At 34.5% G+C, this 25,482-nt stretch overlaps 1 protein-coding gene and 1 long non-coding RNA gene across 2 annotated transcripts; both read right to left on the reverse strand.

The window, feature by feature from the left end:
* Positions 1-14,650: 14,650 nt before the first annotated feature.
* On the reverse strand, positions 14,651-16,017 carry LOC127834067 (uncharacterized). Its single transcript, XM_052359646.1, has 3 exons — positions 15,911-16,017; positions 15,389-15,533; positions 14,651-14,843 (listed from the first exon to the last, which is right to left on the reverse strand). The coding sequence occupies exons 1-3, from the start codon at positions 15,978-15,980 to the stop codon at positions 14,651-14,653; spliced, it is 408 nt and encodes a 135-aa protein (XP_052215606.1). The 5' UTR covers positions 15,981-16,017.
* Positions 16,018-18,545: 2,528 nt separating this feature from the next.
* On the reverse strand, positions 18,546-21,995 carry LOC127836382 (uncharacterized). The gene is made up of 3 exons (XR_008028735.1): positions 21,852-21,995; positions 19,112-19,243; positions 18,546-18,782 (listed from the first exon to the last, which is right to left on the reverse strand). It is a non-coding gene; the product is annotated as an uncharacterized LOC127836382 (long non-coding RNA).
* Between the last annotated feature and the right edge of the window lie 3,487 nt (positions 21,996-25,482).

The following is a 25,482-nucleotide window of genomic DNA, read 5'->3' on the forward strand; positions in this document are numbered from 1 at the left end:
GGTATTACATTAATTTTCTTTTACATTATTCTCCTTGTATATTACAGTCACATAAACAACCAAGCTGTGTAATATGGATTTTAACACTCAATATTGCTGCTTCTTCCTGTATTTGCACGATGATGATATGATATATTAACTATAAGATGCTATCATTTTAAATCTTTTTGTAAAAAGATGGGATGTAGTTTACACGTGGTTGTAATTTAATTGTATCGCGTAATTTCATTTCATCGTTCCTCAAAAAGTTGTAGCTCTGTTGTCTAATCTCTTTATCTTCTATTGAGTAATTAAATGGTAATTAAATTGTATGCGTTTTAATTCCCTTTTATTATTGTTTAATTTGAGTTGAAATGCTGTGAGGTTGAATTTCATTTACACGTATATGTATCATGAATATTGCTGGGCCAAGTGTGGGGTTGAGCGTTCTAAAACTGGTTTAAACATCAAGTGCTTTGTATTGACCATTGCAAGGCGGTGACCTCATCTTTATTCTACTATGTGTGTATGTTGTTTCGTATTGTACCGTACTGTTTTGGCAATTGGTCACTTGCCATAAATAAAGGACCACGTAATTATGTATAATAAGAACGCAATACTGCTGGAGCAGCTTGAGTTTCATTTCTTTATATACAAGTTAAAAATATTCAAAATTAGTCACATAATGACCAATATTCCCAGTTATGATTTCTGATTATTGTTCATGGATCATAAACCTACAAGCTGATCATTCTCATTTACATCGGTATTCGGTGATTATATCTTAACTATGCACACTATATTTGTATATACACATTGAGATGACTAGATTTCATGCGCTTAAATAAATGAGTAATTTACCCTCGGCCGTTCTGCTCCCTCGGCCGATTATCACTGCCCGGCCCGGCTCAGCCGTATATTATCCTCTAAATATTGCCATTTGTATAAAGAGCAAAATAATGCATTTTATGTTATTAATTATTAATTAATTATTGCAGTTTCAAAATTGGTAATTCACTAATGTCATGTATTTGTACAAAACATTCTCATTATAAATATATTTTTTATTTAATGCAATAAGAAACAGTATGCATGGAATGTTTGTTTTCTGTATTTTACAATTTGAAATAGGGTTTATATAAAATATTATGCTATTGTCATCTTTGAACTATATCATATTGGTATTTATATTTAAACAAAGTTGAATTGTATACATGTTAAGATAAATAAAGTGGTTATATAAAACATCATTATTACTCGTATTGAACTATATTTTTACCAGTAGATGCAAGGTTAAAACAATGCCTCAATTTCCTCGTCTACCCAAAACTAATATTTTGCAAAATTAGGACTAGGTTGTTTAAAGACAATTTAATTGATACTTCCACCGGGCCTTAATTAAGAATTATATATGTTTCTTTAAAGTATTTTGGTCATCGAATGGAATTATTTTTATAGTCTTACGGGCATCAAGTTAAGTTGTTTTGTTAAACCAAAGCACATCATACTAATAATGTTGTTTTGCTAAACCACTACCAGTTTTTTTGTCTGTAGAGAGATATAATCATAGTTATGCTGGTGATGAATTTTCGCTGATCCAAATGTATGGTCATCTTATAGAAAAAAACAAAATAACGATATTTTGGTGCATCTGTTTTTTGCGAAATAGTAACAATTGTATATCAAGAAAACTAATAAGTTTTCTGTTTTTAAATTTTCATTAATTATTACAGTTTTAAAAAGACACATTTACTGTTGTCATTCATAAGTACAAAACAGTTTCATTATTTACATCTTTTACATCTCATGCAATAAAGAACAATCATTCCAGTGGGTGAACGTTTATAAGTAATTGTATGGATAATACGATTGCAGAATTATATAAACTGAACATATTACACACATACAATATGATTTAGCCATAAGGAATACTGTCAATATTTTCAGTAAAATAAATTAAACAACTAGTATGTTGAAATCAGTTAATTACAAAAGAAGGGAGAGCAATGTAATATGCTAAAAAATGAGAGCGCCGTTGTCTACCTTGTTGAAGAATAAGTGGGAATTTGTTTTTTAAAGAAATTATATTGATATTTGTATTTAAAAATGCCCTACCATTTATCGGAAATAATGCACCAGGATGGAAGATACCCAATCAGACTCCACACTTTTATAAAAAAAATCTTTGTCCGAAACTTTTTTCAGCCCAAAGGCAGGCGACGGGTGGTTAGCCTGAACTGGTTATCTACCCGGGAATAAATGGTTTTTTCTTCAAACGTACCATCAAAATACACACCAATTCACTCAAAATAACGCACTCGACATACATGTGTATGTGTTAAATCCTTGGACCTCGAACTAATTTTAATCTTAGCCCGAAACTATCTTAGCACACACGCAGACGACGGTTGGTCCATTTGCATGAGGGCGTTACTGGGGTATAACTTTGTTCAGAAATGGGCTTTTAAAGTTACCCACCAATAAACTGAACATGCAGTTGCTCCGTAACTATTTATTGTTTTTAAACGAAAATATTTGCTTTAAACGCATACTCGATTGAAACTTGTTTATTTAAACAACAAAGAGCTTGTAAAACAGAAAAAATAAACATATATTTGCATTTATTTTTGGTTTCTATTTATTTTCTTGTCGATTACATTTTAATCAAAAGAAACTCGTGTGCGGGTAGTAATCTTACGGGTATTTATCACCGTCATCATAAGTAGCAGATTCAGCATCAGCTCCATCCGCATCATCCTCGTCATCATCAACATAACATTTGCATGTTTTTGTATGCTAAACGATCGATAATCTACATATTTTTCTGTTGACATATACGCATGTGTCAATAATTTATCGGGGAGCGATCGATTATTATTTATTAAGACTTGTATATTGTGTTGTAGCATTATATATGCTATTTTAAATATGCACTCAATTATTAAGCTACTTGAACCGTTTTTGCAGATTACGAGTCATAATAAAATTATGTTTCTATATCAAATTGTGTGACTGTCCTGGTTGTTATGTTTGAATTGTTAAATTGTGTTGAGCGGCAGACTTACATGGACTTTTAAACACTTAAAAGTGATAATTGAATTTCAAATAAATGTGTTTTTGACCAATTATAAATGGCCGACTGACGGCAATTCAGGGGGCCTTCCTGAGGCTATATCAGCTATACGCACGGTCGAGTTGGGGTGGGGGGTAGGTGCGGGTGGAGGTTTCTACCTCCTGGTGTAAGGGGAGGGTCTCCGCCATGAAAATTTTGGAAAATTCATTGCAGATGGTGCGTTTTGGTGTCATCTTAAAGCCACGTTTTGGCAATTTTATTCATCATTTTCTTGCTTGAAAAGACCGATAAAAGGAAATATTTCTTGAACATTGTCATTAGCAAATATACTTTTCGACCATAATTAATTTGCTAAGTTTAAGTGTCAATTTTTAAAATCAAGAGGCCTTATTGCGAGGGAGAATGGATCCGTAGTTGCATAGGTGTGCGAGGGTGTTCATCTCTATTGCTGGCGGGAGTATGGGGTCCTCCCATAGAACATTTTGGAAATTTCTTTGCAAAAGGTGTAATTTGGTGGTGCAATTCAGGCACATTATGGCAATGTTTATCCTCGAATTTTAGCTTGAAAAAAATAGAGAAAAAATAAAGATTTTCAATAAACATTGCCGACTGCAATATACTTTTGAATTATCTATTAAGCTTGAGTGTCAAGGATCAAGAAGCCTATGACTGCGAGAGAATGGGTATGTTAACGTGAGGAAATGTGTGACTCTTGCTTCCTCCCCAAGAAAATTGAATTTCATTGCAGAAGGAGAGTTTTGTTATCTTTCAGCGACATTTGGCAATTTTATTCCTCAATTTCTTCCTCTAAAAAGTAAAGGATTTATTATGTTTTCCATGGAAACCTTTCTCATGTCCTTGTATTTGTTGTGACTCCGTAAAAATGTAGTACCACGCCCACGGCGTGTGAATTTGTTTTGACGAGTCGTCAAACCTGGTGCGACATGGCGCCAACAACTAAGCCAGTCGTTATTTTCTGCTGAAACTTATTTTATTTAGGCTATTTGGTAAACAGAAAATTAAATTCGTTTTTAATTAAACTGTAAAAGAAACACTCTTTGAATGAAACAACAGCATGCTTGCTGAGTCTTGAACGAGCATACTAAACTTTTATTTAACTCGTTCAATAAAACCAGTTTGAACTATGTGTTATTCCTCTGAATATCATCTAATGAACATGTTTCGCTGACGCTATCTCTAAAAAAATCTCGATAAAACGGAGCGTTGCCAACATTTTGAAAATTTGCGCCATGTAAACATTATCTGGTACCGGTGTAAGAAAATTGGTTCCAAAAAAATGAAGGGCGACAACACAGTCGTAAAACAAGTAAAGTCTACACAGACTACCCCTCATCAGTGAAAAAAAAGACTTTATTTCGTATGTTTGGAGTTAAGACTGTGTTGTGTTTTGTACCCACTGTTATTTTCTAAAAGTGGACGTCTTGTTAGCTTGTTTACATAATTATACCCCTAACCACCCTTAGCCCTCACTTTTAATTGCATTTTTCGAATTTTAAGAGTTTTCTTATTTTTAAGTTTGAAACTGAATAATACGCACGGGCGTACTGCCATATGCCTAGGAACGCCTCTGCCATTGTTCAATTTAGTATTTTTTCAGCTTTCATTCGCTTCATATAACATTAACTTTCAATTACGATACTATGTGTTTGCAGGTTTCAAAGATTTCAGTAAGAAGAAAATGTAGTTAAATAAAATCATAAATCTAAACATTGTAAAATAAACAATACATTTAGTTGCATATATTGTGAACTGTGTAGGTCTTTTTTAAATATCACTTTAAACAATTGACATTTACCCTTTTTATATTTATGAAGGATGATTTGTAGAAGTGTTTCAATTCAGGGAAATGTCTCAGCAATCGAGGAGAGCTGTGAGTGTTCTCGTTAAAATGGAAGATTTGAGGCGGCTATCCTATTAATAATTTTAGGTCTTAGACTAGTGCAAGTAAATGATGTCTGAAGCACATACTCAACTTAACAATACGATCAAATAATTATTTTCCATGTGCATGTGTTACTTTTTTAAAACCAATTGTTTAGTTAAAGAGGGCTTTTGGAAAATCTAAGATTGGAACACTCGAAACAAAATACAATAAATTCAAAAAAGAATGCCGATCCAAGTACCAAATATTTAACATCAATACAGCCACTTACAAAGCTTAAGTACTAGGATCGGTGTTGTTTTAACACCCATATCTATATTCCTTCCCCACAATACTTGGCTTCATTTTCACACAGATTGTGACCGTATTAAGTGATTTAGGAGGCGTACTGCGAGTTGCATGTTATTTAATGTGCTAATTTTAATGTCAAACAGAGTTAAACACGAATTGAAGTTTTATACAACAAAATAATGCTCGCTATACAGCTTTTTTCGAGGCAAGTATGTTGATTTGATATCTTATAAGATCAACAACTTCCGACCTTTTTAAAAACTTGACATTGAACTGATACTTCACAAACGACTTTTGGGCCATACTGTGATGTCACGGACCAAGTGACAATAGTCTTTTTTTTAATAATGATAAATAAAAAGGAAAGCGTGTCAACAGTTTCGGTGGCAATTGCAACGATTTGCGATAAACATTTAGTTGGCGATATCTTCTCTTTGAGGCTACAATATAACTAGTCACTTGGGCAAATGTATTGCTGAAAACTTATTTTCACTCTTTATGCCTATGGGGTTTAGTGATTTAAAAGACGTACTGCGAGTTTCCTGTCATTGCAATTGTTCATTGTAATTTCTATTCGAGTTTAACCCGCATCGACATGTTTTATACAACTAAATAATGCTCTCTTTAAAGCTTTTTTATGCGCAATTATAGTGCTTTTAATATTTTATTAGACCAACAACTTCCGACCTTATTGTTACCTTGACATTGAACTGATTCTTCACACATGTTTTTAGGCCATACTGTGATGTCAAGGACCAAGTGACAATAGTCATATACTTGATACTACTGTTTACATAGTGTACAATGAAAAAAATGATAATTTCCTAAGAGTATGATATAATACATATCAGTGGTGCTAATCAGTTCACTTCAGGCCTGGCCTGAGGTGATATGTGTTTTAGCTACATTTTACAATTTTGGCAATAGTCATTATATTTCATTTAAGCATCTTGAAACTCTTGTTTTTAATGCAGTTTTTAATATAATAATTGAAAGTTAAGATTAGCACTACTGATATTGCTTTTAGTTAACTGTACATTGTTGCATTTGTGAGTGCTTGTTGTATATACTCTCTTCAGTAATTTAGTAATCACGTTGTTTGAATGTCAGTTCATCTACATATATAAAGATGAAAACATTTATATTCAGACAAAGGTTAAATGGTAGTTGATCTACCAATACACTAGGTTACCAACAAGACGATTGAATCAACACTTACTCATTCTCAACTTAAGTGGTCAACCACTGGCTTTATCACTGAATAAAACGTAATTCATAATAGCTCAATAAACCCTCTACTTCCATTACTAATTTATATTCAACGGCCACACATTTACCTACACTCACTCACTCACTCACTCACTCACTCACTCACTCACTCACTCACTCACTCACTCACTCGTATTCATATCATCTACCTAAGCCCCACTCAAACAACTCTTATTTACACAATCACACTATCTCATTCACGCACGGAATACATGTACTATGTTTTACCATAAATGTGTACTGTGTATCATATTGGATTATTTATAGTATCTTATAATTCAAATTTAAATGGCCATTAACAGATGTTGTTATACATGTGTTTTTGACGATGCTGCTTTCAGCAGCGAGTCAAGGTTAACATACCATGAAAAATTCTTCACAATGGCAAGCTATGTAAAAGACCGAGCCAGTCCGATTGAGATAGAGCAGCTTTTCTAATCGGCATATTAGCATTGATAACATCTCCGGCAGATACTAAAACGCGGACCAGTCTGCGGACGATTTAGATTATGATTTATAATCTTTATCGTCCTCAGATTGGTCCGCGTTTTAGTGCGACCCACATTTTCCAGCAGAGTTGTCGTTCGTGTCGACAACAATGGCCGCGTCCATGAGAGAAAATATTCAATTTCGTTTCAAAACTTTCTTAAAGCGTACATCGGCTTTTTTGGCTAATTAGAAACTGTCATTTAGGATGTATGAGTTATTTATTAACTAAATCTCCGCTAATGTCAACAATGGATTGAATTCGAAGGATATATTCGATGTGAATGCAGGACTTAATTTTGGATCCGAAGACTTGACAGCTGGACACAGCAAAATTGGTATTTTTAGTTATCAATTTAAGTCACATTTTGCTTTGGAAATTGTATTCGAGCATTTTGCGACTTATTGAATGACTATGATATCTGATATCAACATATCACATGGGATTTGCATATCACCAACTTCGACACCAAGCTGTCCTGAAAAGGGTGTGATTATTTCTTCTTTCTATTTTAGTATTTGATATCATTTTAAAGTCAAATGAACTGTGTCACAGTAAAAGGGACATTAAGGTGATTGTGGCCAGTTTGGATCTAGATCAGCCTGCAGTCGCTTGAAAGTTGTTTGCTTAAAAGAGGTTTTCTGACAATAACAAATAGTTTAATTGGATACTGATTAGACTGTCCTTTCCCTGTGATCTGGCTCAAATAAAAGTGTTGTCATTAAACTAATGATTTTATCTCGAACATTAATCTAGGGGTTTTTCTGGTCCCTCGGGATCAATGACTCCAGCACTTTCGTGCTGAGAACTGCTTAAGGCGATGCCCGGGGGCGTGAGAGATGTTGCATCTTCCATTATCTCTTATGAACTGACTACATTATAACGAGTCTGCAAAAATGATTAAATTTTCTGTTTGGTTGCTCTGACAAGAGTGACATTGAAAACAAGCCAACTTTGTTATCTAAAAAACTGCTCAATCTGATATACTAAGATAATGTGAATTTTCTCTCACAATGACATGATGGTCATCAGTTATATTATATAAAAACTCACAGCAGTAGTAAACAATTGGACAATAAATAATGAACGCATCTTTCATTAGTCTTTGACACTTTGAGTTTGACATGGCCTAGATTGAAATATGTGACTTGACTTTACCAGCAATCTTGTGACAGAGCTAAAGTGTAAATGTACCATTGAAGATCCCCTAAATCCAGATTTGCTAAGCATATTATAGAAGTGTGGAAAGTTTTAAGGTTGTGACAAGTACGCAAAAATGGGTCATTACCGAGAGACCGCACTAGTAACTGATCAATGACTGTTTTAAAACAAGATAAATCAGTGCCCGATTTAGATTTCATTACAAAGTTTAATACAAATTAATTTCAGAAGACTGGTAACAGTTTAATGTTAACCCTTTCGAAACTTTAGGCCCTGCGGCAACTATTAGCGGCTCAGTTGCGGCAATGTTGCGGCTCAGTAGCCGCTACTAGTTGCGGCTTTGTAGCCGCATGTTCGTTTTTCGTATGAAATGAGCTTTCTGGCTACTAGTTGCGGCTCGGTTGCCGCTACTAGTTCTTGCTATGTGGCGGCTGCTAGTTCTTGCTCTGCTCTGGCTACTAATTGTGGCTCGGTTGCCGCTACTAGTTGCCGCTTTGTAGCCGCAGGGTTGTTTTTTCGTATGCGAATAAGCTTTCTGGCTACTAGTTGCGGCTCGGTTGCCGCTGCTTGTTTTGGCTCTGCTCTAGCCGCAAGATTTATGAAAAAATCGTCTGCTGTTCCAGAGTGTAAAGATTGCAATCCTTGACAGCCATGAACATATATGAACCTACAATACCATATTATACATAGCAAACCAATGCATTTTCTACTAAAAAACTTCCTAAAAGTCTATAGTTATAAAGTGTTAATTATTCGGAGTAAAATGTAATTGGATTTAGTTTTGACAAGTTTGTTAACTTTACAATAACATGCTGTCTGAAAGTTGTTATATGATTGAGGACAAATGTTCCGAAAAAAATTTGACCATTTAGGACACCTGTCCTGAGGAAAGTGGGGCCAATCTGAAAAACTGCAACATTATTTTTTTTAAAAGAAACCCTCTTTGAAATAATATATATTGATTGCTTTTGTCTTTTATGTTGACTTGACAAATGGCCAGACCAACAGCTAGAATTAAAACAAAATGACAACCTTTTGAAATAATCCAGAGATAAAATTAATCTTGCTCTGATACATGTAATTGTACTGCTTTTGTTTAAAAGCAACAACAATTGAAATGTAAAAATAAATTATCTTATATTAAATAAGTATAGGTACAAACCTTCAACACATGAATTAAAACATGATTTTTATTCAAAACCTTTGTTTTAAGCCTAATCAAATGTTCAAGAAAAATTTCAGTGTTAAAACTTGACATCCTTTTTTTGGGTATGAATAGTCATATTTAATATTTCAATAATTCAGGTTTTTATTTCCAAATCCATGCTTTTTCATTAATCTACACCAATACGTCAGTCCCGGAAATCCGCATTTGGGTTTTTCCAATATAAAGGTCACGTGATCCCGGTACAAACAAACCTACGCGAGGCGCGAATATTTGAGTGTTTTATACACTTAACTTTTTCGAATCGCTGACTTATCCATTTTAATATGGTAACCAAACGGTGTAGCTGGGGAAAATGCACAAGTGACTCTAGGTACAAAGACCGGCCACATATGAAAGATGTATTTTTCCATCCATTTCCCAAACCAAAAACGTCCATCGAACGATGCAAACTGTGGGTCAAGAACTGCGGCAGACCACACGAAGATTTATCAGTGGACATGATTCGTCCGCATCACTTCGTATGTTCGAAGGTGATAGTTTAATTAGTTTTATTTGTGTCATTTGAATTTTAGCGGAATTTTAAATAAAATATTACAGCCTTGTGTATGTTTTATTTGTACCAAGCGCTTTCGAACCTAGATATTTGTAAACCCTATTGTTGTCAAGAGTAAAGTTATGATTTGGGTAGAAAAAACAACAACGTAATTTTGAATACCAGAAGTAAAAGGATTTTTAAAATATATTTACATTTATTTTAAATGAATAATTACTAACATGGCATTAACTGACATGTATGGTTCTTGTTCTTAAACCTTTATCGTTTTATGTCACAAGTTATCAATTGTTGAACACATCAACTGCAACCTGTACTGTACTGTAGACTGAACTTAAACTGTACTTAAGTGGCCATTAATGCTAGTTGTTTTACTGGCCCTATCTTAACATTGGCACATGCTATAAGCATAAAAAGAAAATAATATTTGGTTGATCTTGTTATAACCACTCATTTAATTTATGTTTCAGCATTTTCCCCCTGGTGCTACTGACCCTGTTCCAGCCATGTATGCATCTAATTCAACATCATCTTCAAGCAAGCGCCCAGTTGAAAGAGCATCTCCAATAATCAAGCGCGGGACCACCAAGATGACACAGTTACATTTTGCTCAGCACTCACCATCAGCACCTTTGACTGACAGTAATGATCTGAACCAACTGGAAAATGTGCCATTTTTCCATGATCTGGTTGCTTCTGATCAAGACCATTCACTTATCAAAACAGTGGGAACTTCTGTTACCCACCAGTGTAGCCAAACTGATAATACTATAGCTAATGATTTCATTAACAACATTTTAAAGAAAGATTCTAAATGTTTTCACTATACAGGCTTACCTACTGTTGCACTTTTGACATGGTTTTTTGAATGGATTTTTCCAGCTGCACAACGCATAAAGCTTTGGGATGGAAAATATAAGAACATACCCAGAAAAATGAAAACTCAAGGGAGGAAAAGAAACAAAGATGTGTTGTTTGTTGAATTATTAGTGTGCCTTGTTAAAATAAGAACGGGGTTTGGTTATGATCATTTATCATATCTTTTTGGTTTGTCAAAAAGTCACATTAGCAGGATTTTTATTTCTTGGACAAATCTGCTTCACCAATGTTTAAAACCCTTAATTGTGTGGCCCCACCGTGATATTGTTAAAGTAAACCTCCCCCTGCCCTTTTCTAGATACCCACGAACAAGAGCCATTATTGATTAAACAGAGTATTTTATAAAAAAAACGATAAGACCTGCTGCACAGAAAGTAACTTGGTCCAGCTACAAACATTCAAATACTTTTAAACAGCTTATAGCTATTTCTCCATCTGGTACAATAATTTTCCTTTCAAAAATATATACAGGCTCAGTTACCGATGCAAAAATTGTACAGGATAGTGAGTTTTTACAATATGTACAAGAAGGGGATGATATAATGTCAGACAGAGGTTTCAATATAAGACATTTGCTTCTGCCTAAACGAGCTACCCTCAATATCCCTGCCTTTACCCATGGTAAGTGCTTAAGCAGCAAAGCTGTTAAGAGGTCCCGGTCAATAGCATCTGTAAGAATTCATGTAGAAAGAGCCATTAGAAGAATGAAAACTTTTAAAATTCTTTCAGGAATTATTCCTTTAAAATTCAGGTACTTATTGCACCAGATTACAACAATTGTATCAGTTTTGTGTAACCTCCAACCTTGCCTTGCTTAACTACATACATAATATGTGGATTATGAGCTTTTTTTTAACAGCGCAGCATCCCTTAGAAGTATACAAACCTAATATATAGATAGGAGTGCTAAGAGGTTCACCTTTCGATGAAAAAGGGCCCATTTAGTTCAAACTTATTTATTTACGCTCGATTGCATCGAAAGCCTAAGGCTTTTTTGAAACGCTCTCGAGTCTGTTTCCGGGGAATAGAACCAGAACTTTGTGTCTATGGGGGAAGATCTAAAACAAACAAGAGCCGACAATGACCAATCGAGCCATAGTAAGTTGCTCTTAGTAAACACTGTGAAACAGTGGAAACTCGAAAATATTTTTTTATTTTCATATGTATGTGTAAATAAATAAAAAATGAGTCTCATACGTCATACGAGTTGAGTATCCCTATCAATAATCAGATATTCATGTTTGACATTCAGTTATCTTACTTCTAAATATGCATTTTTATTGCCATACACATTTGTTCTATTAAAATGGAAAATTAATTGTAATAATTAATAATGATTGTTAACCTGTTTGGAAATCACGAAAAAGTATAAAGTGATAGAAGTACATAACAGTTTAAAATATTCTTATTTAGATCGGATAACTGACTATAAACTGACTGACTGGTTATGTTAACAGTATAAAACAGTTGATGTAAGCAACAAACTCAAATCAAATCACATCAAATTTTATTTTAAGTCGGTACATGTGTAACAAAGAAACATTAGCTATGAAAAGCTATTAACCGACATCTACAGTAATAACATGCATATTTAAAACAAAAACATCAGCATTAAATGATGCATAATCAATCCTATAGACTATTAGTTTAATTTTTTAAACTATTTTAGCTCGATTGCATCGAAAGCCTAAGGCTTATATATATAAACGCTCTCGAGTCCGTTTCCTGGGACTAGAACCAGTACTAGGCGTCTTTGCGGGAGATATAAAGAACACTTCCACGGTGGGGATCGAACCCGTGACCTCCCGGTTGCTGGGCGGACACCATATCCATTACACCACTGCGACCTGAACACTACATGTTAATGTACTCTTCTTTGGACTCATATATAGAATATTAAGACATGAGGTATTTAAAAACAAATATATGCATACAGAGACACAATTCTTGCATGTTTCCCAGATGGTGTTGTACATTGCAGACTAAAAAACTCCAGTTTAGATTTCTACGTTTATATCATTACTTCTTTGAGTGCAAACTATTCAACATAACATGAAAGTATGACTCATGATAAAACTTGTACAAAGAACACTTAGCTGCTTCCCAAAATGCAGAGTCAAATTCAACTTGCACACTATGTATACCCTTATGAGTATATCCAACTAATACACAGTTTTCTATACCAGTTACTCCCATCTGGCTTTGAATCTGACTAAAATATGAATGAGAAGGACTCATTTTTAAAATCTTGTCTTCACTTTCAATACAAAATTTTGACAACTTAAGAGCATTTTTTGGATGAAAATGCTTATATTTAAACAAGCATTTTATTTCCAAAAGAAATTGTCCACATAGTTTGCAATTTACAACACCATCTGGGGAACATGCAAGAATTGGATCAACTTTTGAAATGACCAATCCTGGAACACTAACTTTGGGATTACCAAGGCGATGCTTAAAGCGGTGTGCCTTAATAAACATGTCACGAGCTTTGTCTTCAAAACGACGTCCAAAACTAATAGGATCAGGAACATATGTATTATCAAATTTAATTCCAAATAGTACAGAATTGGCAGTTTTTTCCGGATCCCTTGAATGAATAATTTTATGAAAAATTGAGGCAGTCAACAGACCTTTCCTCACCTTATGCCAATTATCATTCTTGGATTGACCTCTTGTGGACTTCTCAATGTCATCACACTCCAAAGAAGAGTACATTAACGTGTAGTGAACAAATATGGTTGAACAGTTACAAGAACTGTGAGCGCATTCATGATTCTGGACAAACTGTTGAGCTTTCTCTGTAGGAGTTGCACACTTGAGTGGTGGTGGTGGCCTGGAACTACTGAGGCAATCATATATGGAACGTAGTGCACATGCACTAGGTTGAAGTTCCTTTAGTTTGTTTAAGAATACATCAGGGTCAGGAATTTGGAAGTCCATAGGTAGCGGCAAGTAAACGGGAGCAGGAGTTCCTCGGCTGTAAAAATATATTATTTTGCTAAAAGATGCTAAAACACTTTGCTGATAGACTTATCCCGGAAAAGCACGAGTTTAGAAAAACCCACTAATCAACCCGGTACAAACAACGCTGGTCCATTATATCAACCAATTATAGCTTACAGCTTACTTTAAAACATAACGGCTGATACAGTGTGTGATTTTAATAGGATTATAAATGGGTCAGCTTTATTTGTACCAGCAGATTAATGGGTTTTTCCAAAAAGTAGTTTTTCTGGGATACATGTACAAATATAAGATCTCAATCATCTCAAATTCTCATGACAAATCCCTGGACTACAAAACTGAGGTGCACGTTGTAGATTGAATTATAACGTCAGCAATGGACCAAGAATGTCACTGACAGATAATTCAATATTTCCTCCAAACTTCACAAAGCCTGGACAAAATGGGATAAACTGGGCTATATACACACTGTTGAATAAAGCAAACACCTGCAGTAAAATTATGTGATTTAGTTTTTTGTCGCAATCTTGTTTAATGATTTTCAACTTAAGTGTGTTTTATTATCTTTAATTGGACAAAGTAGAAAATTATAAAAAGACTTCTTATTCTTAATGACAAGTGTTTAACATAGAGAAGTTTATCTAAGCATTGCAAGATAAACTTCCCTATATTGAACTCATATCGGGTATTCTTTAAGTTTCTTATGCATACAATAAATTTCCATTATAATTTGTACATGAACACCCTTGTGAACAAAATCATTCAAAACAACAGCCAAAAACATTAAAATTTGGTCTTAATATTAAAGTTTGGTCTTAGTATTTTATGTATTTATTTAATAATTGCTTTATTTAATCAGCTTATGTCTTCTTTTGTAATACTTTTTATCAGAAATATTTATTTGAAACAGCATTTTTGATTTAATACCTTGAGTTAACAGTTACCGAAGTTTCCATCTCAACAGCAGATATAACTTTCCCAAGTTGATCCACCTGAGATGCACGGCGTACCCACAAACACGGCTCTGATGTACAGCTAGTGCTTTTAAAATTTTCAATGAAGTCTAGTACTTCAAATAGGGTGGCTACAACATGTCTACAGCATCCGTCAATTCTGGAATAAATTAATTTGCATGCAATCGTGTTATTTAAACAAAATGAGACATGAGCCAAACATAAAATAAAACAGTTTGTGAATACAGTTTCAAACATTTGTGTTAAGTATTTTAAGGCACTTGTCCTTAAACAAGACCAAGCAATTGTTCACTTTACTTTATGACATATAATAATAATTTCTGCTGTTATTTTTGGATTGGGAAAATGTTCAGCAAATTGGAAAAGTTTGCTTTGGGTAAAGGGTAAGATATTTTGAGTCACAGAGACAGTATAAAAAGGCTTGCATTTAACAAATGGTGATATTTTGTTAACAGTAGTTTGCTAGGATTATAACATGTTTTTTTAAACACAGAATTTTCTAAATGTCCAATATTGTGTATTAAACTATTAAATAGTGTGCAATTAATAATTATTCTGCGTATGTGCACTTTAATGCAAATACAGTCATGTGTAACTTTCTAAATTTAAATTACTAAGTTACTATAACCCTTCTCAACTACTGTAAAAAAAGATGTAGGAAAAGGCTGAAATACATTTTCTTACCCTCCTTTGCATGTACAGTATGCAGAATGAATGGATCCTTCATCACATGTTTTGAGGATTATCCAACATGCGTAATATCCCTTCTTACTAACAGGGTCCTTGTCATTGGTTCGGGGTTTCACATGTGCCTTGACGGCAACATAACCTATAATGAATGACATCATATGTGTAATGACAGCTCCACAATTTGTCAACATATTACTATTGGTAATGAAATGATGATTATTTACTAATAAAAAACATATATAAAATATAATTAAAACGGACATACAGTTTAATTGTGGTTTTAAGGAGCGAGACATGCACATGAATACATGATACATATACACTAATACATGATGTTAAGTTTGTGCTAAATGAGTTAAAGTGTACTGGAGTCTGGATAACTCATTAAATGAGTACAACACCTGCAAAGAAACTGAAATGCCTCAGGTTCGAGTCCCAGGCGAAGATCGAGTGTTACAAAGTTACACACATAAATGTACAATCTTAAGAAAAATAAAATGTATGACATTACGCTACCTGTGTTTATATACGGAACAGATTCCAAATACACAACGTAACCGTCCTTGGCCATGGTGTAACCCTCCATACGGTGATAGTACCTCAGTTTAGCATGGTCAAACTCATTAAACGCAAGAAGATAGTTGTAAATACAGAGGTGTCAGTTATCCGGATTATTCCGGAAATCCGGATTTCAGCCGTCCAGGGTCGATTTTGAGATAAATTTAAATCCGATTAAATATTTTTTTTGCGGGATGGGGTGGGGGTAGGGGAAAATATTATTGAGTGCGTGATTAATTGAGAACGTAATTTATATATTTGTTAAAGCTTCATCGTCTTTCTGGAATTTGGGCTCGGTACCGATTTTGCTCCGTATTTCATTTATTTATTTCTGATTGGTTAGCGGATGGCACGAAAATGAACGGTAACTGACGAAAAAAACTCGCTACTTTCCGTAAATCTTACACTCAAAATATGCAGCCATTCGTCCATTTTACAAACGGTGGAAGTCTATATGACGTCCAATAATCGGCATGTACGTCTTTTCTTATACACAGGACGTACAAAAACAATCGTACATCCTTAAACACTCTAAATGGAAGCTATAAGTGGTGAAAAATTATTAGGTCAAGATGTAAATCCTTGTGTAAATGGACTCATCAATCAGTATGTTTGGTCTGGGTTTATATAGATAATAAAATCAACTCATTGAAGTAAAAGTATCTTGTTTATTTGTAGCTTATCTTGACCTACGTTAAGGATGCCAAACGACACTAACGACCACGTAGGTCCTTGCTGTACTTATAGATACTTGTAAATCGAGTGTTACTTCGGTGTAAACCATCATATTAGGAAGTAAAATCACTCGAGCAAAGTCAGATTCGTGTACTGTAGGATACCGTCCTGCCTGTGTTAGAACTGATAAAACACTAAAAAAAGGCCAAACTTGCAAAACATTTTTTTTCGTTAAGCTCAACCAACAAATTAGTTAAGGGTGTGTTCATAGAGAGTTCATTATTTCATGCAATTATGAATATGAATATTTTCTTACTCGCTAATTATCCTAAAACATGTTATTTCAAATCTTTTGAACAGTATACTTCCTGCAAAAGAAACTGTTCTTTGGTCAACACATTGAGTAGGTCGGTTTGTGCACCTGAACCAAACTTATCTTGTTAACATCTAAGTTCTAGTATCCGTGTTTTACAAAATTTCAGTTGTACGTTAAAATTAATGATTTTTATGATAGAATGTAAAATAAAATTAATATCAAATTAAATGTACTTAGCTTTTTATAGGGCTTTGCTTTATGGTTGATCCAATGCACCTTTTACAACTATTCGTGAAAAATAACTTACAGTCGCACAGCCGGTACATTGGTGATTACAATTACATTTCTGGCATCCAGATTTTCATGATTCATAATATGTTTTTGTTGTTATATTCAATTTAATAGATAGAATTTCTTGTACAAGAAATAGTACGGCTACTAGCTTTATAGTAAAGCGTTCTGTTGAAGATTCAATAAGAAATTTAAATAGCAGCAATTAATATAAACATGCACTTTGCAAACATTATCACCCCAATGTACGATCATCTGCATTTTAATACAGATCTTCAAGCTAATATAAATACATTATTATAAAGAGGTGTCAAATGAAAAGATGTAGATGTCTCAGTGTCTGACAGACAGTGTGACCCCAGAGTGCGTTGTTGTTGATTAGTTAAGATAATCAGTAAAATTTGAATCTTACATTAACAAGAGCTTGTTAACAGACAAAACAGCAGCCCCCTAGTGGATATTTGCTGCATTGTATTTATATAACCATAGCAATCAGCAATTTGAACCATATTAAAGAAACTGACACAAAGTGCATATTCCCAATACGGCCATTTATGCCCTCCAAACTTTATCAACTCTGCTTACGTACTTTTTGAGTCAGCACGCTTTTAGTTTCCACTCATTTCTTTAAACTCAGCAACAATAATTTGCGCATGAGGCAAAAAAAAATGAAGGAAATTGTACATTCAACTTTTTGTCCCTCTTTCAACATACCAAATTTCATCAACCTAGGTAATTTACTAGTTGACATATTGCAATATGCTGATTGCGAAGATGGACATACACACACACAAACGGAATGACAACTGCAAGTTCAATATACCTATGCCTTTCGGCAGGGAATAATAAAGAAATTATAATGGAAACCAGGGCATAATCTTTATGTCCTTCTTCTCCTCATTATTTCGTTATTATTATCTTAATTATTGCAAAACTTTGACTTCTTAAGAAAGTCTTTAAACAGTCATTTTTAATAAAAGTCCATATAAATCATTCGACCACTGGCGTGTGGCTACCTTCGATTCCAGGAGCATGCTTTTAACAATCTTTAGTTTTATTATTTGATGTCAAATAACAACTATCAAAACTCAAGCATTAAGAGAAAATTAATTGTAAGTTATTTTATTATACACATCATCTTTTAAGGAAAGATCTAGGATAATGTAAAGGTACAGAGTGCTGCCAAACAAATCAGGTTTAAAGCTGGAGCAGTCTGATGACATTTTTAAATATTCTGCGTAAATCCTATTCATCTTTCAAAAAGTCAAATTCAAAAGATTTTTACATTTTTTAAAATTATTACGTGCCAGGTAAACAAGAAATCCCCATGATGGGGCAACTGTTGACAATTTTGATCACATGTTACAGCAAATAAATCAACAGAAATTTAACTTTACAGAGTGTTACTTTACATATCAGTACCTCTCCACTTGTATGGTACTTGTGTTCGATGTTAGGAAACACCACCATTATCTTCTTGATGCCTTTACTCAGATCACTCCTCACATTAGAAGCAGCCATTTTTTTGTCCAGCTCGCTTGATGAACCCTTGTATTAAATGACATAATGTTGACAACCTAAACAGTGCTTAAAACCAACAATAGAAAAAAATGATTGGATGAAGATGTTTAATTTAATTGTCATCATATTTTGCTTATCACACTTTTACAGAGGTAAAAACAATAAAAATGAGGCAAACACAATACAAATGTACATTTTGTAGGAATCAGAAGAAATTGATGATATAACCAGTGGATTTTGAGCATTGGTGCAATAGTAAGGTTTCTTAAGTGTTATGATTGCAATAAAACAATGTAATGTACAGTAATTGTCCTGCTTGTGGGTAAATTAAATAAAAGAAAAACAACACATCCAACCTTTTCAGGGGTGAATATCAACACTTCCTTCAGAATGATAGAAGCAGGACAGTCCAATTTTTTGGAGAGCTGCACTGCATGCATTGTTTTCTATTTAGCATATGAATGTTGCTCACTGCTAACTGTCTTTGTCTGAAAAGTATGTTAATATCTTTACAACTTTATGTACATGAAAATGCATATTTTATCTGATATCACACAGTGTTGAGTTTTGACAACTATTTGGACCAAATTTGTTTAAGAACAGATACTGTAAGTCTAATTTCATCATAATATTAGTCAGTATAAAACAAAAGGGTAAACATTTTACTCTTCATGGAATGATCTGATCAATGTTAGCATTTTACCAAGTCCAAAGAAATAAATCTTATATTTTTATCTGAGCATTCATCAAGACAATAAGAACAAATTTTTTTGTTTTGCACTGAAATCAACACCATTTTAAGAACATTTTTAAAATCCTGTGTCCTTCATTACATGTACATTGTTTATTTTTGCATTAAATGGCTTACAGGATGCGCTACATTGATGTTTCAAAGTTTATATATAAAAGATTTTTGTTCATTTAGCTGATTCATCTGGATCCTATTTTTTAACAAAATTGTTATTAAATACAATGCTTTCCAATTCAGTAAAGACTGATTTATATGAGACATTGCTATTGTATTGTTTATGAAAATAAAGATTCTGCATACTAACAAGGTGCTCAGGTAAGCTAACAAGAGCACCGCATTAAAGGTGCCACGCTCGGCTGCGGGTGCAGTTTTGAATACATGAAAGCTTGTCAGATTTTTTTGTGTTTTTTTTTAAGAGGTCACAGTGACCTTGACCTTTGACCTAGTAACTCAACAAGAGGGCCATAATGGCCCTGAATTGCTCACCTGACTCATTAAGATCAGATGAAAACTATGACCTCTATTGTCTACACAATGTTTTTCTATGATTTGACCTAGTGACCTAGTTCCTAACTCTAGATGACCCAAATACAATCCCAATCCAGATTTCATCAAGATAAACATTCTGACCACAGTTCATAAATATTGGATGAAAACTGTGACCTCTATTGTCAACACAAGGTTTTTCTATTTATTTGACCTAGATTTTTACCCCAGATGACCCAAATACAATCCCACCCAGATTTCATCAAGAATTCTGACCAAATTTCATAAAGGTCGGATGAAAACTGTGATCTCTAATGTCTACACAAGGTTTTTCTATTATTTGACCTAGTGACCTGGTTTTTGACCCCAGATGACCCAAATAAAATCCCCACCCAGATTTCATCAAGATAAACATTCTGACCAAATTTCATAAAGATTGGATGAAAACTGTGACCTCTATTGTCTACAGAAGGTTGTTCTATTATTTGACCTAGTGACCTTGTTTTTGACCCCAGATGACCCAAATACAATCCCAAACCGGATTTCATAAAGATAAACATTTTGACCAAATTTCATCAAGATTGGATGCAAACTGTGACCTCTACTGTCTACACAAACAAATTGTTGACGGACGGACGCACGCACACACGCAGGCACGCACACCGGACATCACACGATCACATAAGCTCACCGTGTCACTTCATGACAGGTTACCTAAAAATATGTGTCGGAGATAAACATGAACAGTTGTGGTTAAAATCCCATAGAAACAAAAGCTGTTTGTAAAACATGCATGCCCCCCTATATGGGCTATAAGTTGTAGTAGCAGCCATTGTGTGAATACGTTTTTTGTCACTGTGAATGGTGGTGGTGTAGTAGTAGTAGTAGTAGTAGTAGTAGTAGTAGTAGTAGTAGTAATAGTAGTTGTAGTAGTAGTAGTAGTAGTAGTAGTAGTAGTAGTAGTAGTAGTAGTAGTAGAAGCCCCGAGCCAATTATCGCTTAGTCTTAACAACTTTTGATCTCGTTGACGCAAGTCGGTATATTCCCCCGGGTCAAATGTGACGCATGACGTAATTTTCTCAAGAGTCAAAAAGGGGTCTTCAGTAATTTTCAAGCGTCAAAACCCGGGAGCTCGGGTCAAAGGAAAGCCCTGATAATTTGTTAAATAATCAGAGCTTGATTCAATGTATTCAAAATGACAATAATGGAAGGTAATTGTATTTCTCTTCAACTTATAATTGATAATATTTGACAACAATTTCATTAATAATATTCACTCTAGTCAAGGTCTACAAAACGGTAGTGTCAATATTGTAAGGAAAACAAAAATGGAAATGCCGAATTTTTTGGTTCTATAATCGATTATTTTACGATTATACTATCAATTTCATGTTTTTAAATTTGTGCTTTTGCATCGTTAAAACAATTAAATAAAAGTATCTTGTCTTCATTGCGATTTCTCGTGTGAAGATTGGCAGACGACATCTTGAAGACTTTGACAAACATGCGGTAGCAGTTTCTTTACAGCAAAATGTTTGTTTTCTAACCATGTTGCCAAATTGTCCTTACAATACTGACTCGACGAAGGTCTACAAAACGGTCGTGTCTATGGTCCCAGTGTCAATATTGTAAGGAAAACAAAAAGGAAAGCTAAATGTGTTTCTTTCAAACCAACTATTTTTTAAAGATTAACATGTCTCTCTTTTCTCTTTTCATTAAAATATGTTTGAGTTTCTTTCAAACGCCAGCTGGTTACAACCACAACAATCAATTAAACTTTGAAGAATAATTAATTTATGCTTCTTTCAACAGAAATCATTACGTTTAGATATATGAACAAAATAATAAAATGAATTTACCTGAATTACCCAAGTTTTTTGTGCTGTAACCAATTATGTAGGTTATTCGTATCAATTTCATTTCTTTTTATGTAAGCTTTTGCATCGTCAAAACAATAAAATAACATTATTTTGTCTTCGTTGCGATTTCTCGCATGGAGATTTACAGACGCCATCTTGAAAACTACGACCAACTTTCGGTATCAGTCTCTTTACGGCAAATTTTTTGTTTCCTTACATCGTTGCCAAATTGCCCATACGAAACTGACTCGACGCCAAAATTTAAGTCAAGACAGTAAGGACTGCCAACTTTTAAAAGCTAGTGGAAGCGCTGCCTTTATCTCAGTAAGGGACCGGCGTCCACAGACCCCCCGGCATAATATTCCGGATTTTAAATTTGGGATAATTGACACCAGTGAAATATCAAAAATAGAAAAATGTGGCACAAACGACAGGTTAGCTGTTCCAATAATCCGATCCGGATTTCGTAAACACAGCCTTTCAGTTTCACACGTTAGTTTAGCACTGATCACTTCAGCTCGGTCTTCCTTAAAACCATCAGGGTCTAGCTCTAAACCCAAACTATTGGCAAAAAAACACAACTCAACGAGTGCGGGTTTTCTTATTCCACTAAACAGAACACCCCTATCCTGCACAAAAATCTGTAAATTTGCCACAGAATCGGACGAAAATTGTACGCTCATTGTTAACACAATATCACAAATGGCGACTGTTTGTACCGGGGTCACGTGACTTAACGTGGGAAAACCCCAGTGCGCGCTAATTCCGGGACAGATCTATTGAAACTGTATTAACCACCAACGCTTACTTACAATGACTTTAACTCTTTCCCATTAACGTCTTTTTGTTTGTCAGAATCTTCAGCTATTTTGATTTTTGTCTGATGACATCATCAGTGATGTCATGACATCATACAAAATATGATGTCATTCTACAATTGTTCCTACCGTCTGGCTACTAAGAGCCACTAGTGGCTACTATAAGACTTTTGTGCTTTCAAGATTTATAATAAAGTATTGGTTGTGGCTACCATCTTGCTCATAATTGCACTTCTTTTATATAAGAATATATTCTGGCCAGCATCTGGCTACTATGAGCCGCTAGCGGCTACTACTAGCCATTAAGTTGCCACAAGGTAGCCGCTAGCGGCTACTATTGGCTACTTTCTGGCTTGTAGTTGTGGCTTCACAAAATAGTAGCGGCTTTGTAGCCGAAACATTGCCGCTACATAGCGGCAACCTTTTCATTTCTGTAAGGGTAATGCTACCGATGTGTCAGACCAGGGCCTTTATTTTGAAATCTAGGACAAGCATGGTCAGATGATGTCATTAAAGATATTTCAAACACATACAAATGTGGAAAGACTATACGAACAGAGCCGTACGGCTAGCCTCTTGTCTATCCGTACGAGCCGTACAGCTAGCCTCTTGTCTAGCCGTACGGGGCCGTACGTCTAGCCACTGCCAAATGAAATACACTTCAAAGTATATATTTGTACGTCAAAGAACAATTTGTACTACAACGTACAAATTTTCTTAACAGCCGATCAAAACACTTGTCTCAAGAGCCGCTTTTTCTTCAGATTTCATATTAAATGTTTAAAATATCTTTTTTAATTGAGGACAAAATAAATATAAATATAAAAATTGCAAAAAAAACACACTAAAAAACCCAAAGAAGTTTCAAGTATTTAAAGGATTGAAATAGATAAAATACCCATTTGAAGAATATTCAAGGTAACCTTTTTTAAAATTAAAATTATAAAGCATATTGTGAGTATTTATTGACCATGCGGGGCGGAATATCACGGTCCAGCGCATTACTGTGTAGGAAATTTCCAACGGTAACCAAACGATAACGGCATTAAAAATGTATAATAAACTCCCTGGTTTGGTTGTTTTTTGTGCTAACCATTATTTGCATAAGTCAGAGGTTAATTCCGCCACGCCAGGTCAATTAATACACACACTATCTATGAGTTAACGGTCGATAGTCGCATAGGTTGGTATAAATAATTATAATAATGTTCAATAAATACGCTCAATATCATGATGATGATGATGCTGATGATGATGATGATGATGATGATGATGATGATGATGATGATGATGATGATGACGATGATGATGATGATGATGATGATGATGATGATGATAATCTGTTGATCTGCGGTATAATTATTTCCTTGTGTTCGTGTGTTCATGCTTGAATACACTTATCCATTAACAAAGCGCTAACCGGGGAGCATCCTTCAGTTCTATAGTTTCTATAATGATATTGACTTTTAGCCACTCCTACTTAGAAGTATTGTAGAAGGGATTAGGTTTTCTCTTACTTGCATTTCATTTCTTCCTATTTTTGGAGGAACTTTAAAAAAAAAGGGAACACATGCAATTGTCATTCATTGGTCGGTGTGTTAGGTTATTAAACGTTTTGAGTGATATTCCATGCACCACACATTCTTGGGAGATTGTTTTGTAATTTTATGATTGTGTCTGTTAACCGGTTCGTCTATTACTGACGTCATGGACTAAATCTTTCAGATCCTTGAGCAGTTTTGCTTATTATCATTCCAAATCTATTCAGTATCCCTATCACACGTTGATATCAACATAGTTGATTTGTTTACTTTATTTATGCAGTAGATTTTAATTTTCAAGTTTTTTTTTATTAAAATGTAAATAGTCAATCTTTATAAAAATAAATACTTCATAAGGATATTTGTGACAGTGGCAAACATTTCTGTAAAAAAACATGCTGTACGCATGGAATTTCATGACTGACTATGACTTAATTTATTAAAACTTATAGCTGAGAATGCTAGTATGGTCTCTTTAAAATACCACCATCGATAAGGATTCATACTCTTTGGATCGCATAACGACGTTTTGCAAAGTTTCTGTATACCGAGAAATAAATGTGCACTGCATATCCTGTTTGAGAAATGAGATTGTTCTTCGTTACAAAGAATTGTTTTTGACAACTGGTCAACTGGTCTATTGTAAATGAGAATAATTCACTTGAAACTTAGTGATCTCTTAAGTAGATACACAACTTAACAATACCCTCAATACATTTATACAAATACAATCCGTATCTGCCTAAGAGTTTGTTTTTGAAAAATTATTACACACTCTTTAATTATTGTGTAGCCCAGTAATTTTACGTCTCAACTTTGTTACAGACAGACAGACAGACAGACAGACAGACAGACAGACAGACAGACAGACAGACAGACAGACAGACAGACAGACAGACAGACAGACAGACAGACAGACAGACAGACAGACAGACAGACAGACAGACAGACAGACAGACAGACAGACAGACAGACAGACAGACAGACAGACAGACAGACAGACAGACAGACAGACAGACAGACAGACAGACAGACAGACAGACAGACAGACAGACAGACAGACAGACAGACAGACAGGCAGGCAGGCAGGCAGGCAGGCAGACAGACAGACAGACAGACAGACAGACAGACAGAAAAATGTACCTCGTCGTCATGGAAATACAAATATTAACAACAAACTAAATATCGAAGACTACGATTAAAAGTTACATCCCAGTAAGAAAACCTCTCTTGTGGCTGCATATACAATTGTTTAACTCTTAATACATACCA

The sequence above is a fragment of the Dreissena polymorpha genome, chromosome 6, assembly GCF_020536995.1.
Source record: "Dreissena polymorpha isolate Duluth1 chromosome 6, UMN_Dpol_1.0, whole genome shotgun sequence".
NCBI lineage: Eukaryota > Metazoa > Mollusca > Bivalvia > Myida > Dreissenidae > Dreissena > Dreissena polymorpha.

Bases quoted from the DNA above. Each gene is read 5' to 3' on its own strand.
- LOC127834067 (XM_052359646.1), bottom strand. From the start codon at position 15,980: ATGGAGGGTTACACCATGGCCAAGGACGGTTACGTTGTGTATTTGGAA. The intron at 15,534-15,910 runs GTAGCGTAATGT...CATTCATTATAG, and splicing joins TGTTCCGTATATAAACACAG to GTTATGTTGCCGTCAAGGCA. The intron at 14,844-15,388 runs GTAAGAAAATGT...AATTTATTCCAG, and splicing joins TACTGTACATGCAAAGGAGG to AATTGACGGATGCTGTAGAC.